Source organism: Drosophila pseudoobscura, chromosome X (assembly GCF_009870125.1).
Source record: "Drosophila pseudoobscura strain MV-25-SWS-2005 chromosome X, UCI_Dpse_MV25, whole genome shotgun sequence".
NCBI classification, from domain to species: Eukaryota; Metazoa; Arthropoda; class Insecta; order Diptera; family Drosophilidae; genus Drosophila; species Drosophila pseudoobscura.
In genome coordinates, this window is record NC_046683.1 from 61,252,616 (window position 1) to 61,267,637 (window position 15,022).

Sequence of the window (15,022 nt, forward strand, 5' to 3'; positions counted from 1 at the left end):
TATAGACATATTGTAGTTCAATCAAATTGTATATCCAAATCATTATTTTCTGTTGTGCATTCGTGAAATGGTTTTATGATTTTCTAGCCTTTAGAAAACAACATAAAAGAGAAGAAAAAATAAATCCAGATATGGCAAATATACATATATATTAAATGATATATGTGTATATATATATATATATATTAATATGTGAGGGAGGGGTTATTAACCCCACAAAAAAAAAAATCACACAATAGTTGTAACAATTTTTATATTAAAATTTTTTTTCAATATCTATTTAAACAGAATTTGTTTGAAATCTTTTATAATCTCAAAAGGAATGTGTTTTGGCTGAAACATGGAACGATCCTTATCTCTTGGGATTAGGATCACTGAAATCTGTTGGATTGGGTCACGCTTTAGGTATTTCAGTCCTTAAGATACCTTTCTCAGCTATCGTCTAAGCCGTCCAGCCATTGTATGATAATCCAGTGGTTCCCCTGAATTGCAAGCCAAGATACAAATGCAGGTAGAGATCAGGAAAATCAGTTTACGGATATGTGGAGCCACTTCTTAAAGTCCGTCAAGCATTTGTTTTCGCAGTCGGTCACAATCTTCAAAGGTCGCTCCAGATTGTTTAAGTCTAGCAATCTATTGGAGCGTTTCCATGCCAGATGCCAGATAACCAAATGTAATGCATGTGTAGGGGCCAACTGCGAATCGGCTAGATCCTTTTCTAGAATTTTAATTGACATTCAACAAATGCGCCTCGAATGCAATAACATTTCCATGAATGACGACGTTAGGGTGCTTGCAAACACACGGACGTCAAATAGATGTTTGTCAATAGGTCTGTGCATTTCATCAGAAATATTTATTATTTCTATAGTAATTGATGACTCAGCGGGGCAGTGGGAATTTCCGCAGGTGCGCCAACAGAGTTTTAGCCGATTTCAATATACAAATGGTTATCAATCAATCGAAAGACTTTCTGTGAAATATACGTAGAAGGAAGAACTCGACGCGCCATACCTTGTGTGCACTTTGCTTTAGCATTTTTATTTAAATTTTCATTAAGTAATAATGTCTAAATACTTAGGTGATTAACACAGTTTCGAAACTAATACATAATATAATGCATGTGGCCTGGGGATCGATGCTCCCCAAGCAATAATTCAATCAATCAATAATTTGTATTTCAATGGAACGATCGCTGGGTGATCGTTGCTGCTTGTTTGATTTTATGCTATATAGACAGCCATCAAAAGGTGAATCGAGGCAAAGTGGGATGCCAATTTAAGTACAATATGCGTTTGGTTGCGGGTGAGGGTGAGGGTATGGGTGAGGGTGTGGGTGTGCATGATCGTGATCAAGATCCATATAATATATACTGTATAACTAGATGGTTAACTAGAGCTAGCGTTGAGCCTTTATCAACGATAACATCGAGATGCAGAGAGGGGAAAAAAGTTGCCTGACTAAGTGTGGGTTCAGGCCTGGGCTATTCCCGGCCAGATTCATTACTTGGACTTTGTGCGGTGGGCGGTGGCGAATTGGGGGGCGTGGGTGTACGCAGGGCCCGCTCAAAATCGGCCACCAGTTCGTCGTCGTACCCATCCGTCTCTACCATCTTCCAGTTATCCAGTGCTGCATCCACATCGTACTCCGGAGAGGTCAGGGCCTCCTCCGTGACGTCCACCAGACGTGTGCGCAATCTTTGTGAGATTTGCTCCAGCTCCGTGTACTTTCGCTTGATGGCCTGGCCCAGATGAAGGTGGGTCAGCTCCATGGACTGCTCGAATTGATCTATCACAGTATCCATGCTGGTGCCTCCGGGCGGCGGCAGTGGCTCCACGTGAGCCTCGAGGCCGCCGGTCACGCGCCCATTAAAATCGACTATGTTATGCCATCCACTGGGAAAAGCCGGCTCGCCGCCTGGCTTCTTGTGACTGAGATTCAATGCAGCAAACCCTATGATGGCATCCTCCAACGGAGTGGGTTCGGTGCTGCCGCTTGCATTGATGGCAGCCTTCTTCCACAGCTTCAGAATGAACAGTTTCTGGGGCTGCAAATCGACAGAGATAGAGATAGAGAGAGAGGGAGATAGAGAGAATTAGCAGCATTGTACTCACATTGTTTAGGTAATCCAGGCTCACTTCCACCCGGAACTTGGTCCGCCACTGCGGTGTGGTGGACTTCTCTACAACGGGCGTGGCATAGACCAGACCCTCGTGCGACTTGTACGTCGGACTGTTGCTGTTCAGGGCCTGGAAGGTCACATAGGTGTTGGGCGATTCGTTGGGTGGGAATCGCTGTTTGGCTGCAGCCTGACGCTTGGCCTGCTTCTTGCCCGATTTCCCATAGCCCGGATTCAGAGGCAATCCGGCTGCTCCCACAATATGCAAGTCGAAACTGAATTTGCTGGCCGCTGAGGGAGCTGCTCCAGCTATGGGCGGACTTGGCCCAGCGCCAGTAGTAACTTTCGCGGGTGGTGGAGACGCGGTCAGTGCATTCTGGAGCATGTCCAGCAGATCTGTGGTGCGACTGCTCGTGGGCACTTGATTGTTGTCCTGGTCAAAGCCACGCTGCTGCTTCAATTGGGCAATCTGTGACTCGCTGCCAATGGCAAGGAGCACCTTGAGCTCGCCCAGCTGCGCCTGCGACTGCGGATGGACAATGGGAGCCCAGCCATCGATGGAGATGACGGGTAGCTGTGCAAAAAGCCGACACTTTACTTTAGACAAACAGATGTGTGGAATGTGTGATGCCGCCTTACCTTTCCCTTGCACAGATGATTGGTGATGCTGGCATCCCTGTACGCAATGTAGAACTGATGGAGCGGCAGCCTCACCAGACCGCCTAGTGGACGCAGCTCCATCAACAGCTGCTGCCGATCGACGCTCAGCAGAAACTTCTCATCGTTGATGATGGCGAACTGCTCCTGCAGCTGGAACGAGCCCACATCGTTGAGCTTGGCCACCAGGGGCTGTGGCTGCCAGAAGGGCTGGAGCGAGAGCTCCTGGCCGACGGCAGTGTCTGTCGGTGACAATTGCCGCAGCTCTCCCGCGTAGATGTAGCCCCGCAGGAGCCGGACCTTGGTTGTCTCTGCCATGAAATTCACGCTGGCCAGTAAGGCTTTCCTGTTGCCGTTTGCTTTGGGGGGAGGCGGCGGCGGTGGCGGTGGTTGTGGGGGTGTCAGAGCTTCCTTTGAACTGTAGTTAGCTGCAAGAGAGCGACAGAAACCAGGAGAGGATACGATTAGCCATCTACAGATTAGTCATAGTTCAACGGACCTTGATCCCAGCCCCAGCCCCAGCTCCTCCCCGATTAATGTATCAGATTCGAGATTCGCGCCTTATCGCCTCGACAACAGTCGGTCAGAGCTTTCAAGCAGCCAACCGGGTAAAACCGGGTCAAATCGGCTATGGCACGTGCCCAACTGTTGGGGGGAGGGGAAGCGCAGGAAAGCGGAGACAGCGGACAGCGGACAACGGACATCGGACAACGGTTAATGGACAATGGACTGTATAAATATCGCTTAAATTTCTAATAATTTGTATGATTTCGAAACCCACTGTGCCGCCAACAAAAGCTCTGGAAAAACCAAATAAATACAATACGTGGAAAAAATAAACATAAAAACACATAAGAAATTGTTTGTTTTTGTTGTTTGATTTGTTTTGGTTTCTTTTTTTTTTTGTGCATCTTTTTCGCAGGTAAAAGTAAAATTGTTTATTAATAATTGAAACAGAATGATGGGCAGCACTTGTACAATGGCAGCCAGTAGGGTGTGGAGGATTTGCAGGAGGCGGAGGCGTGGTGGCACTGTGGCAGCTGTGTTGTGGTGGTGGTGCGAGTGATAATCGTGTGGTTCTGGCTTTTGTTTTTGTTGTTTGGGGATCTGTATCTGTTGTTCTTGTTGGTGGCAGGCACACGACATTAGTCATATATATTCACCTGGGGCGGTTGCTGCTTGATTGGTGCTGCCACTGCTGCTGCCACTTTCGTTCTGGTTCTGATTCTGATTGGGAATCTGTTTTGGGTTTTGGTTCGGCTTCTGGCCAACCATATTCGAGGAATTCTTGTTGGCCAGGCGCCTGGCCTCCAGCTGCTCGTCAAAGCGCAGGCTGATCTTCACATAGATGCTGCCCAGGTGGACGTCGCGCCGCTTCACGGCCACGCACTTGCACTGCTCCAGCAGCGAGGCCTCGTACAGCTCCCTGAGGTGGAGCCGGCCCATGCCCAGCATTTCGTTGAGACAGGTGCCCGGCTCACGCCACCAAATGGTCAGATCCACATGACCCATGTCTTCGTTGTCGTTCCAGGCCAGCTGCACCTCGCGCGTCTGCGTCTGCCCGAAACGGGTGCACTGCGTCAGGCTCTGGAACTTCTCCGACTCGAACTGCATCACGTGGAACATGGGATAGCGGGCCACCGACTTGATCAGGTCCTCGGACAGCTGGCACTCCACGGTGAAGATGGGACGCACCTCGCTCTGCAGCAGCTCCATGCGCTGGGTGCCCTCCGGCTGCAGGGTAACCGCCTCCAGGTGCAGCTGCAGCGCATTGCAGCGCTGGAAGATCTCCGGCGTGATGACCAGCTCCGTATCAGCAGGGGACTGCTGCAGCTGGAGTTCCTGCTCCGGCCACAGCTTCTGCTGCTTCTTCAGCTGCTCCAACGGCTCAGCGGCGGCGGTGGCGAAGAGAGCCACCAGATCCGCGTCCAGTTTCTTCATGGCCTCCATTAGCTCAAGGTTGTTGGGGGTACCTGCAAGATTAGAGATTTAGATCGTTAGTTTTCCTCTTCTTACAGTTCACATGTGCTCGGTGTGTTTACAGTTCTTTAAAGCGGAAACAAAACCGATCTCCACGACGTGGGCTTTCCAAATGTGGATTGTGGATGGACAGTCCCGGCCTCGCAGCCAAAGCTGGCGGGTAGCGGTAGCGGCAGTGGCAGCGGCAGCGGCAGCGGCAGTGTGTGGAAGGGAGACGCCGAAAATGCCGGCAGAGAACCGTAATCGAGTTCTATGCTCTGCTTGGCATTTCTCTCCCGCTCTCACGTGTTCACACGCTGGCTCCCGCTCTCGCGCATTAGCTGTGCAAAAGAGCGGCCACGCTGACACGAACTCTGAACACCCTTTAGGGTCTTAGTTTTTCTCAATGTCGTGAATTCAGTTCAATGTTAAGTTGTATCTGATTTTGGTAATACTCGTAATTTTTGTCTTAAAAGTTTTGTCAATTTTCCCTTGAACTGTTTTGGACAGGCATTTACGGTGTATCCAGCATACTTGTGTAGAGTATTCACAAAAACACACAAAGCTTACCACCTAAATTCCCCTCTCCACAACTATCTCTCTCCAGCTCTCTCTCTCTCGCTTCGTCACTCGTTCGCATAGACCAAAAGCAAAACCAGACCCAAATAAATTTTTAGCATAAATTGCTTGGCATTGGCAAAGTTCAGTGACAAAAGGAAGTACAATTTGCAATAAATTCAAGGGCATTATCCACTGAACGTACACACAGTATATGTACGTATACGTCGTAGTAACTGTAATCCGCACTAAAAAGGTCAAAAGGCTATCCGTGCGATTGCGAATTTTTTCCCCGATTTACCCGCCTGGTAACGCGCAAAATTTCGATTTGCTCCAAGATAATTGATAAGAGTCGCCTAGTCTGGCATCAGGTTCAATGACATAATTGGATCAGATAACCACGGGGGCACAGGAACGGGAGGGGGGGAGAGTAAAAGTACGGTACGCCGTAGCAATTCTGCAACGTTTTGTTCCATTCGGTTTTCGCTGACATCAGGGGAATATTTACAGCACTAATTAAAACCCATAGAAATTCGCATTAGCTGAGAAATGAAAGAGTGTGAAGGAAAGCGAGATGGGGGACCCCTCCCCGCTTGTCCATCAGGGCAAGGCCTATCGATATCCCCATTCCACACCGTCTCCAAACCGTGTAGCAACAAAGTATCTGCCTGCAAAGCAGTAAATGCGAAAACGAATGCTTTTGTTGTTCACACATTTTGCCTCTCGCTTGTGCATGCTTCTTCTCCTCCGCCATTCCTCTTTAAATTGTTGGAATCGTTGCCCATTTTTATGTTTGCTTCTACATTCATAGGTTTTTTTTTTGTACAGATGTAGATTCCATATGTACAATATGTTTGTCTGGTTGATAAGTAAGTCCCGTACCGCGGAACTGAAGGCCAATGGCAGAAAAACCCCACACTTAGCCGGCAACAGCGCTGCCAAACGCGAAACGCGAAAGAGAAGCAACAAAAAAGTGCAGAGAACTAAGCTTGAAAGCATAAAGTGTGACAAAAGTTATGTTTGCGCTCTCCTCTCTGGATTTTGATGGACGGGAGCGGAGTTAAGGCATGGCCCACCCATGGCAATTCTTTTCCAGTACAACGGAGATCCAAGATCTCTCAGACCCATGGCTAATAAGCCACCATGAATTCCACTAAAAAACCCGACACAGCTACATCCACCCTGTGGCTGCCTAATCCGTCCCTGGATTACCGTTAAATAATATTTATACGTCGCCTACGAGTCGCTCTTCTGCCTCTCTCGCCGTCGTTCGCTCACCGCTAGCTTGTACTTGTGTGTGTGCCGCACGTGTTTTGTATATCGCACTATTTCGTGATTTTTATGGCGCTCTTTCTCTCTTCGCTTGTGTGTAACATACACACACACGACATGCATACATATGTACATCTGTATTCATTGGGTTCTTTGCTTTGCGCTCACCGCCCGCCCGCCCGACCCAATGGAAAGTTTTCGGCGCTGCCCCGTTCAAACAGAAAATACATAGAGGAGAGTGGTATTATGTATTTTTATGCCAAGTGATTGGATAGATCTGGGACTATTTCGGGATTCTGCAGCAATTGTTAATAAATTAAATTTTGCCAAATGTTGTGCTCCGAAGAGGCGCGAGACGAACCCGCGACCCCGCCGCTCTTACGTAAGAGTCAACAAACTGTCGTGAATTTTCTGTTTTGAAATAGCGAAAAAGAGCAGAGGCACAATTTATAAATAAATATAATGAAAATGTCGGAAAAGGGAAAACAAAAACACAAATAAAAAGCAAAACAAACAGAAGCGGTCGTCGACTGAGAGGCAGGAGACCCGCGACTGGCTGATTTGGTGACGACACCGACTAAATCTTAGCCCACTGAAGCCCATCTGTCGATGACGAAAGGACCAACTTCTAAAACTAAGCCGAATTATCGTTTATTTCTATACGGATGTAGGGACTTCGTTAACCATTTCAATCACATACGACATCTCGGAGCAATCGGCTTTTTTCCCCATCGGCTCTTGGCTGAGGGGCATGAAGATGGCCACCAGGATGGCGATGAGCAGACAGATGGCCCCGAACATAAAGGGAGCTGCTACAGGAGGCTCTTGATCCACGTCGGCGAGATAAAAGATAATGCCGAACACTCCCGGCCCAAGGCTATTGCACAGGCTGGACATCCCATTGATCATGCCCTGGACCACCCCCTGGCTCTCGGAGTCGTAGTAGATATGTGCATAGGCACTCAACGCGGGAAAGCTCATGGACCCCAGGGCGGCCACAAGGCCCGCCGTCCACATAGTCCATTTCTCAGTGCCGAAGGAGTACAGAAGCAGCTGCAGCATATTCATGCCCAAGCCCACGAGGATCACTCGCTTGGCTCCGAGGGCTCGTATCAGGGAGCCCAGGGCCAGGTTCATCGCGATGCTAAGGATGGCAATGAAGGCGATCAGAACCGAGAGCTCCACAAAGTCAAAGCCAATCCTGAGCTTGAGGTAGGCGAGCATACAGGAGTACTCGCCGGCTGCGGGGAGCAGTAACAGAAATACAATGAGGCACAGCAACTGGATGTTCTTGTCGGACCCCATCATCCGCAGGCTCCCGAAGGGATCCAGCTGCCTCCAACTGATCCTGGTGCGCAGCTTCCTGGGCAGACTCTCGGGGACGGCCAGCCAAACAAACAGCACATCCACCACTGCGATGGTCGTGGCGAAGAGTACCACCGTATTGATTCCGTACATATTCATCAGTATGTTACCCAAGGCCGGAGATACGACCAGGCTGGCGGCAAAGGTGGCGGACAACATCCCGTGCGACCGCGAGCGCTCCTCTGGCGTTGTCACATCCGTTATATAGGCAAACACCACCGAGAAGGTCACCCCAAAGACGCCGCTGAGCGAGGCAATCACGAAAAACCACCAATTGTGGACGAACATCAACGGAATGGGCAGGCAGCTGAATGTCACCGTCACCAGCAGCAGCAGCTTGCGTCCCCAGATCTCCGAGAGGGCTCCGATCAGCGGGGCCGAGAGGAACGAGAGTGTACCCTTGATCCCCATGACCAGACCGTTCATGAGGAACGGCTCGTCCGGAAAGGTTTCCTTCAGCGTGGCTATCATGGGCATCGTCAGGAGGCCCCAGGCCGAGTATTCCAGTAATATCACAATCAGAGTGTGAGTAACACTTGCCTTTCCGATCGCGTGGCCAACGGTTGGACCCTTTTTCAACCCGAAATGGCATCTCTGGGGCGGCATGGTCTCGACTAAATGGCGTCCGGGGGTCCATTTAAGATCAATTTGCATGCTCTGTACATTTGAGACCGTGGCTTATATGGTTTGCAGGGTGTGGCAAATACACAGATTACAACTTTTTCCGGCCAAGATAACATTTTATTTGCTTAACAGATTCGGGAGTTTCCTCTTTACTCCGTTCCCGTTAATGGTTTCATCTCGTCAACTATTCCAGAGGACTTGTATACCTTTTGCTTGTCCACATCCTCCACTAGTAATTTGGCTAAAATAATGGCCAGTAGGACGCTTATGGCCCCAGCAACAAATGGTACCCCATTTTGGCTGCTGTGCTTCCCATTCAGATCCCGGTTGAACGCATAGAAGAGGATCCCAAAGACGGCTGGTCCCAGGCCCTCGGAGAGCTCCATCATGCCAGACATGATGCCCTGAACAGCGCCATGATTCTGGGGATGGGAGAACATGGATGAGAAGACGGTGCAGGCGGAGGCCCTGATGGTGCCGGTGGCCGCCATTATTCCGGCCATCCACATCATCCATTTTTGGCTACCGAGCCCGTAGAGTAGTAGCTGGCACATTTCCAGGACCAGGCCCGAGATGATGGTACCCTTCGCCCCCAGGACGTTTATTAGGAGTGCCAGCGTGACATTCGCTGCAATGCCGAGCACCGCCACAAGGCCAACCAGCACGGACACTTCCACATTTCCAAAGCCCATATTGAGCGTAAGGTAGAGTGGGACACAGGACTCCTCGCCCGCCTCGGGCCAGGAGGAGAGCACAACAATCAGGCTGATGCGGAGCAGAGTCTTGTTTTTGCCCAACATTCGCAGAGCATAAAATGGATGTGCTCCAACCCATGCAATGTCCATGGCATGCTCTTGCTCCTTCTGCCTGGGCAGACTTTCCGGCAATGCGACCCATATAAACAGGATGTTCATCAGGCCAGTAGCTGCAGCCACAGACACGGCCACAGGGAGTCCATACTTGTCCATTAGGAGGCTGCCCAGTGCCGGTGAGAGCACCATGGAAGCAGCATATGTGGCCGAGGTCAGCCCATAGGCCTTCGATCGCTCCTCCTGCGAGGTAACATCGGCCACATAGGCCAGGACCGTCGAATAAACTGCGCCAAAGAGACCGCTGATCATTATCATGGCAAAGAACCACCAATCCTTGATGATCATCATCGGAATGGGCGAGTAGGTGGTCACCACGGCTATCAGCATCAGCGGCTTGCGTCCCCAAATGTCCGAGAGGGCGCCCATCAGCGGGGCCGCGATGAAGGCAAGCGTTCCCCTGGTCCCATAGATCAAGCCGTCGATGAGGAAGGCTCGATCCGCAAACCTCTCGTTCAGCTTCACCATCGAGGGCACGGTCAACAGACCCCAGGAGAAGTAATGAACGAATGTCACGATCAGGGCATGGCTCAGACGCGGCTTCCCAATACCCGATTGCGGTATCGCACCGATCAGGCGTTTCTTCCAATTGGATCGAAACATTGCCAACGAGTAGCGAGAAAAATGGCGTCGGGAAAACTTTACAGATCTAGTCGTAAATGCAATTTTCACGCCCCACATTTGCTTGTGTGTTAACCCATAAATATGGCAGTGCTGGCGATTTAGCCGGGCTAATAAATACGGGTTGGACGCATATTCCCATCGGAGAGAGAGAGAGAGTGCGGTGTTAAGCAAGTTCGTGGCTGAGAAATCTTTCGAATTCCCCCCATTATAGTTATTCATAAAAGGCGAAATTAAATTATAATCTTGGCAAAGAAGGAAATGCCTGAATCACACACCAGAGAGTCAACAAATATATGTACATACAATAGCCCTCTTCTATACGGACCGGATATTATTGGGACAGGACAGAATGCTGACTCTGCTGCTGCAGATCGAATTCTGATGCCACACTCGATCAACTTGGGGATAGAAAAGAAATATTTGACGGCCTAAAATGCTTGCAGTGCAGAATTTCTCATCTTTGAGCTGAATCATAGCACCCATACAACGGGTGAAATGCTGACTCGTTTGCTCACTTCCTGATACGCTTGAGCACCATAGGAGAAAAAGGGACAGCTGTAGTGGCTCAATTTCCGTCATTTCGGCTGTGCAGTGTCCAACACTGTGCCTTCAACTTCCGTTATATTGCACCCGTTAAAAACACACCCAGAGAGGGGACACATTCTGCGTACATTACTCACCTGCAATGAGCTCTCCCGGCTGATCCTGCAGCAGAGCGGTCGGCGGGGGCGCTGGCGGCGGCTCAGCAGCAGCAGCAGCAACAGCAACAGCAGAGATGACGCTGGGGGCAGTGCTGGGTGGCGCCGCCTCGGCAAAGAGCATCTTGATACGCAATTGAATCTTACCGACTCTCAGCTGCTGTTGCTGTTGCACTTGTTCGAACGGGGCACCGATCTCGAGGTGACGATATAAAGCATAAATTTTGGTTTTATGCTCGAAATTGCAACCGTTGACGTAGTTGGCGGCGTATTTACGCAACAGTGGCGCCGGCACGGGAAGACGTGTCTGGCCAAGTGGGGCTCCTCCTGCTGCTGCTGTACCGCTGCCGAGAGGATGATCGTAGGCGTGGTCGCTGACGTCACTGCCGGCAGCGACAATTTGAATAGAGGGACACTCGCGCAGATAGTCTAAAAATAAGGCAAGGCTCTTGCTCCGTACGCTGTACCGTAATTTATTGGTGGTGCATGTATTAGTATTGGTATGCTGCCGATGGGGATGATGCTGCCGCTGCTGTTGACTTGACCTTTGCTTCTGATTTCTGCGTTTTCCTGCGCAGAGCTTTTTGTCGCTGTTCCCGTCTCTGCCACTGCCCCTGATGTGGGCGGCGGTGCAGGCGTCACAGCTGATGATGCTGACGCTGCCTGCTGTTTCGGGCTTCTCACCCTCACCCTCACCCTTGCCAGAGCAAACGATTTTCGCTGTAATGCCCGATGGGTGGGAGTAGGACCAGCCCTTCGCCCAGATCGATTTGTCGGTTATGAAATGGATGCAGCTCTTTTCGACTCCTAGATGCGCCAGCGGCGATCGGTGGGACTTCTGCTGTTTCTCAGCTAATGCTGCTGCACTTTTTTTCGGTTCCTGGCTTTTCACATACACATTCAGCGCATAGTCCGTTAGCATAATTATTTATGCACTTGCCATTTTAGTGCCCCGCACACACACACGCCGCACACTGGCAAACGCTGCACTCTCTCACTGACAAACACAAACAAAAATCAAGCCGCACGGTTAACTTAGCACTGAAAAATTTCCTTGCAACTATGTTTGCACACAATTGGACCGACCACTCGAATAAATTAATAATATAAATTATATTATACCAATAGCTCTCCTGCCATATATCTGCTATCGCGGACTTGTCGATAAAATATACGGTCTGACCGCCAGAAATATACCAAATTTAAAAAATATACCGTAAATATACTGACGAGCTCAAGTTCTTTTGTACAAATTAGTCGTTTTTGATATTCCATGGAATATTATTAGCTAGATAGAACACTTAGCCATGCCCACATAATTTTATCTAATTAATTAACCTATTTTCTACTTTACTGGCTTAATGTTAATACTTGCTTTTATTGGATTTTGCGTAAAAACGGTTATAGCGAAAATGGGCAACAAAAAAAACGAAGCGGATAGTCGTTTATATTGCTCAATTTAGAGATTCCGTTGAATAATTCTTACTTCCTAAAACCCTTAGTTCTGCCCACATAATTTTAGGCCGTTTATGAATAAATTTTCTTCAAGATTGGCTAGTTTTTACTTTTTGCTTTTATTGTATTTTGGCTAAAACAAGGCTTAAACAAAATAGTTCAGCAAAAAAATCAGTCGCAGTGTTGCCGGTATTTGAAGACATGATGCGAGTATAGGCTTTTGTATACCCTATTTCGTTAATTTCATATGAAGATTCTGTTTTCCAAACTGTTTTTTAAACGTAATTAAAAAACATTTTTTCTCAAACTGATACGTTTTAGACATATTGATGAATATGATTAGGGTCTTGTAAATATATCTCGATCCCGATACTCATTCTTGGTCTCTGTAGAAAGACAATGAGCTGCAAAGATTGTTGAAATATTGTTTTTGCATTAGTTTGAGCCAGGAATGACAAACATTTTCTCCATTCTAGAACATCCTTTTACCCAGGGTATGCAAATTGAATGTTGCCAGCAACATAAGACGTAAGAAAACGTAAGTGAATTGGGAATGTTGGGACATTGTTGAGCCGAAAAGGGACATTGTGGCGAGGAAAAAAACATAAAGGAAAATCCCAAAAAAGTCCCACCTAACTTGAGCGCCAAGTAGAAATTGTTTGAAAGTGAGTGAGCAAAAAGGATTTAAATTCAATATAAATTATACCAATACAGTTAAGTACGATTTGAGAGCGAAAATTCAAATCTGCCCTCCGTTTTAACCTGATAGCGCGCAGAAATTTTGTTCAAAAACTACAATTATTCAGAATAGGAGAACTTTTCGATTCCGATTCGCTTTAAATGTAGACTTCCTTTATTGACGCATCGCCTTAAACAAGTTTTTACTAAGAATTTCCAATCAACACACAGACCAACATCAATTAGGCAAACAAGCGCAGCTCCTCACGCGCCTCAATGGTCTTTGGTGGTTCTGGTGTTTCGAATTCGCCCAACTCGGCATCATAGTAGAGGGCAGCGCGATATGGACGCAGCTCCCAGGGCACCTGCTGCTCCATGGTGGTCAGCTGAACGCCCAGATCCTCCAGAGTGGGCACACCGGGCAGGACCTTGTCGGTGATCCCTTCGCGCTCAATGCGTTCCGGGTGAAGACCACCAATGGGCGCACCGGGGCAGATGAAGCTGGTGAGCTTGGCCTTCATCAGGAAGGTGGGGTCCCAGCGCATGTCGTAACGCTGATAGCCCCAGCGTTTCTGATCCTTGCGCATCAGGCGATGGAACCAATCAACCAGCTCGCTCAGTTGATACCTCTTGGGCCTGAAGAACACACAGATTACAGCGGTTCGCATTTGAGTACTTCGGATACCTACCCCACAGCCTGGTAGATGCGTCCAGCGGAATCCGGCTCCTTGGCAGCGTTAATGATGGCCTGAGCCACATCCGTCACGAACACGGGCTGCTTCACGGTGAGCTCTCCCTTGTGCCAGAGCGGCATCGAGCGGAACTGGCGTCGCCAGATGTGTGCATAGTAGCGCAAAAAGCGGTCCTCCGAGCCGTAGATGTCGGCTGGCCGAATGATTGTGGCATTGGGGAAGGCATCACGCACGCGGAGCTCTCCCTCGTATTTGCTTCTCAGCCACTCACTGCCGCCCTTAACGTACAGGGGCTTGGGATTGGCCTCCACGTTCAGAGATGAGAGGTGAATGAATCTCTCCACGCCAACCTCGCGGCAGATCCTTTAAGAGGGAAAAATTCATCATTGAAGGGTCTCAATTCTCCTTGCGACACCCACCTGGCGATCCTCTCAGCACCAGTGACATTGACATCCTTGAACTTGAAGTTCTTGGTCTCGAAGTCGCGGCCAACCAAGTTGATGACCACGTTCGAGTGCTTGACAGCATTGCGAATGGAAGCGGCATCCTCCAGATTGTAAAAGTGGAACAGCACCTGGCCCAGATCGCCGGTGACTTTCAGCCGGATAACCTCAGAGTCCTCACCGCGATAGGGCAGGATCATTTGAGTGCCGGACTTTCCCAGCTTGTTGCACACATAGCGACCCACAAAACCGGTGGCTCCAAAGACGGTGGCCACGATTCCGTTGAAGCTGCTGCGTCCGCCCGTGCCGCGCTTCATGGCAGCCGGATTGATGGTCTTCAGGGGGCGTGGAGCATCCTCAGCGGCGGCGGCATAGCCCCGCAGGCAGAGCACGCCCACGACACCACTGCCATGGTGTTCTACAATCGGGAATAAACAACAACGTTAGCAAAAGGAACTGCACTCCACCATTACATAATTTTTGCCAGACACTTTTCTACTGGCTAGCCGTTTCACTTACTGGCCACCTGCATGTTCCGGGTTAGTACTATGGCGGCCATATTGCACCGCACTTTACCAAACTAGAGCAAGTAATTCCCAATTTCCTAGTTTTAAGGCAGATTTTATTGTTAAATTTTTTCTTGACAAGTACGGTCTGCAGTGTGACCGCGGATTTATAAATATACGGTCCGACCCCTAGCAATGTACCGAAATATACCGCCTCATTTAAAAGATATACCGTAAATATACTGACGAACTCTAGTTCTTTTGTACACAGTCCTCGTTTTTGATATTCCATCGAATATTATTAGCTAGATAGAACATTTAGCCATGCCCACATAATTGTATCCTATTAATGAATTAATTTTCTACTTGACTGGTTTGATTTAAATACTTGCTTTTATTGGATTTTGTCTAAAAAATTGCTCAATTTTGATATTCCGCTGAAAAATGCTGACTTGACCCTCAGAAATATACCAAGCAGAGAAAATACCAAAAAAAGATCCACC

At 48.8% G+C, this 15,022-nt stretch overlaps 4 protein-coding genes across 6 annotated transcripts; all 4 read right to left on the minus strand.

Annotated features, from left to right (window-relative positions):
• Window positions 1–1,011: 1,011 nt before the first annotated feature.
• LOC4812474 (C2 domain-containing protein 3) lies at window positions 1,012–11,934 on the minus strand. Of its 3 annotated transcripts, none has more exons than XM_015188583.2 (5): window positions 10,728–11,844; window positions 3,940–4,749; window positions 2,759–3,204; window positions 2,115–2,693; window positions 1,012–2,047 (listed from the first exon to the last, which is right to left on the minus strand). In XM_015188583.2, the coding sequence occupies exons 1-5, from the start codon at window positions 11,665–11,667 to the stop codon at window positions 1,484–1,486; spliced, it is 3,339 nt and encodes a 1,112-aa protein (XP_015044069.2). In that variant the 5' UTR covers window positions 11,668–11,844; the 3' UTR covers window positions 1,012–1,483. The 3 variants fall into 3 exon arrangements, with proteins under 3 accessions (XP_015044069.2, XP_001352991.4, XP_015044068.2); XM_001352955.4 differs by lacking the exon at window positions 10,728–11,844 and adding an exon at window positions 4,819–5,211; XM_015188582.2 differs by lacking the exons at window positions 3,940–4,749; window positions 10,728–11,844 and adding an exon at window positions 11,868–11,934.
• LOC6900284 (hippocampus abundant transcript-like protein 1) lies at window positions 7,007–8,611 on the minus strand. The gene has a single exon (XM_002135570.3). The coding sequence runs from the start codon at window positions 8,582–8,584 to the stop codon at window positions 7,223–7,225; it is 1,362 nt and encodes a 453-aa protein (XP_002135606.3). The 5' UTR covers window positions 8,585–8,611; the 3' UTR covers window positions 7,007–7,222.
• LOC117185101 (hippocampus abundant transcript-like protein 1) lies at window positions 8,698–10,105 on the minus strand. The gene has a single exon (XM_033384949.1). It carries the CDS (start codon window positions 10,102–10,104, stop codon window positions 8,704–8,706), a length of 1,401 nt encoding a protein of 466 aa, XP_033240840.1. The 5' UTR covers window position 10,105; the 3' UTR covers window positions 8,698–8,703.
• Window positions 11,935–13,017: 1,083 nt separating the features above from the next.
• ND-39 (NADH:ubiquinone oxidoreductase subunit 39) lies at window positions 13,018–14,693 on the minus strand. The gene is made up of 4 exons (XM_001352954.4): window positions 14,533–14,693; window positions 13,990–14,431; window positions 13,568–13,933; window positions 13,018–13,514 (listed from the first exon to the last, which is right to left on the minus strand). The coding sequence occupies exons 1-4, from the start codon at window positions 14,570–14,572 to the stop codon at window positions 13,121–13,123; spliced, it is 1,242 nt and encodes a 413-aa protein (XP_001352990.1). The 5' UTR covers window positions 14,573–14,693; the 3' UTR covers window positions 13,018–13,120.
• Window positions 14,694–15,022: the final 329 nt, after the last annotated feature.

What these genes read in the sequence shown, in the direction of transcription:
- LOC6900284 (XM_002135570.3), bottom strand. Translation starts at nt 8,584, where the DNA reads ATGCAAATTGATCTTAAATGGACCCCCGGACGCCATTTAGTCGAGACC.
- LOC117185101 (XM_033384949.1), bottom strand. Translation starts at nt 10,104, where the DNA reads ATGTGGGGCGTGAAAATTGCATTTACGACTAGATCTGTAAAGTTTTCC.
- LOC4812474 (XM_015188583.2), bottom strand. Translation starts at nt 11,667, where the DNA reads ATGCTAACGGACTATGCGCTGAATGTGTATGTGAAAAGCCAGGAACCG. An exon ending in GCCGGGAGAGCTCATTGCAG is followed by an intron (nt 4,750 to 10,727) that starts GTGAGTAATGTA and finishes CTAATCTTGCAG; the next exon opens with GTACCCCCAACAACCTTGAG. An exon ending in ATCATCTGTGCAAGGGAAAG is followed by an intron (nt 2,694 to 2,758) that starts GTAAGGCGGCAT and finishes CTTTTTGCACAG; the next exon opens with CTACCCGTCATCTCCATCGA.
- ND-39 (XM_001352954.4), bottom strand. Translation starts at nt 14,572, where the DNA reads ATGGCCGCCATAGTACTAACCCGGAACATGCAGGTGGCCA. An exon ending in CCGGAACATGCAGGTGGCCA is followed by an intron (nt 14,432 to 14,532) that starts GTAAGTGAAACG and finishes TCCCGATTGTAG; the next exon opens with AACACCATGGCAGTGGTGTC. An exon ending in GGTGCTGAGAGGATCGCCAG is followed by an intron (nt 13,934 to 13,989) that starts GTGGGTGTCGCA and finishes TCCCTCTTAAAG; the next exon opens with GATCTGCCGCGAGGTTGGCG.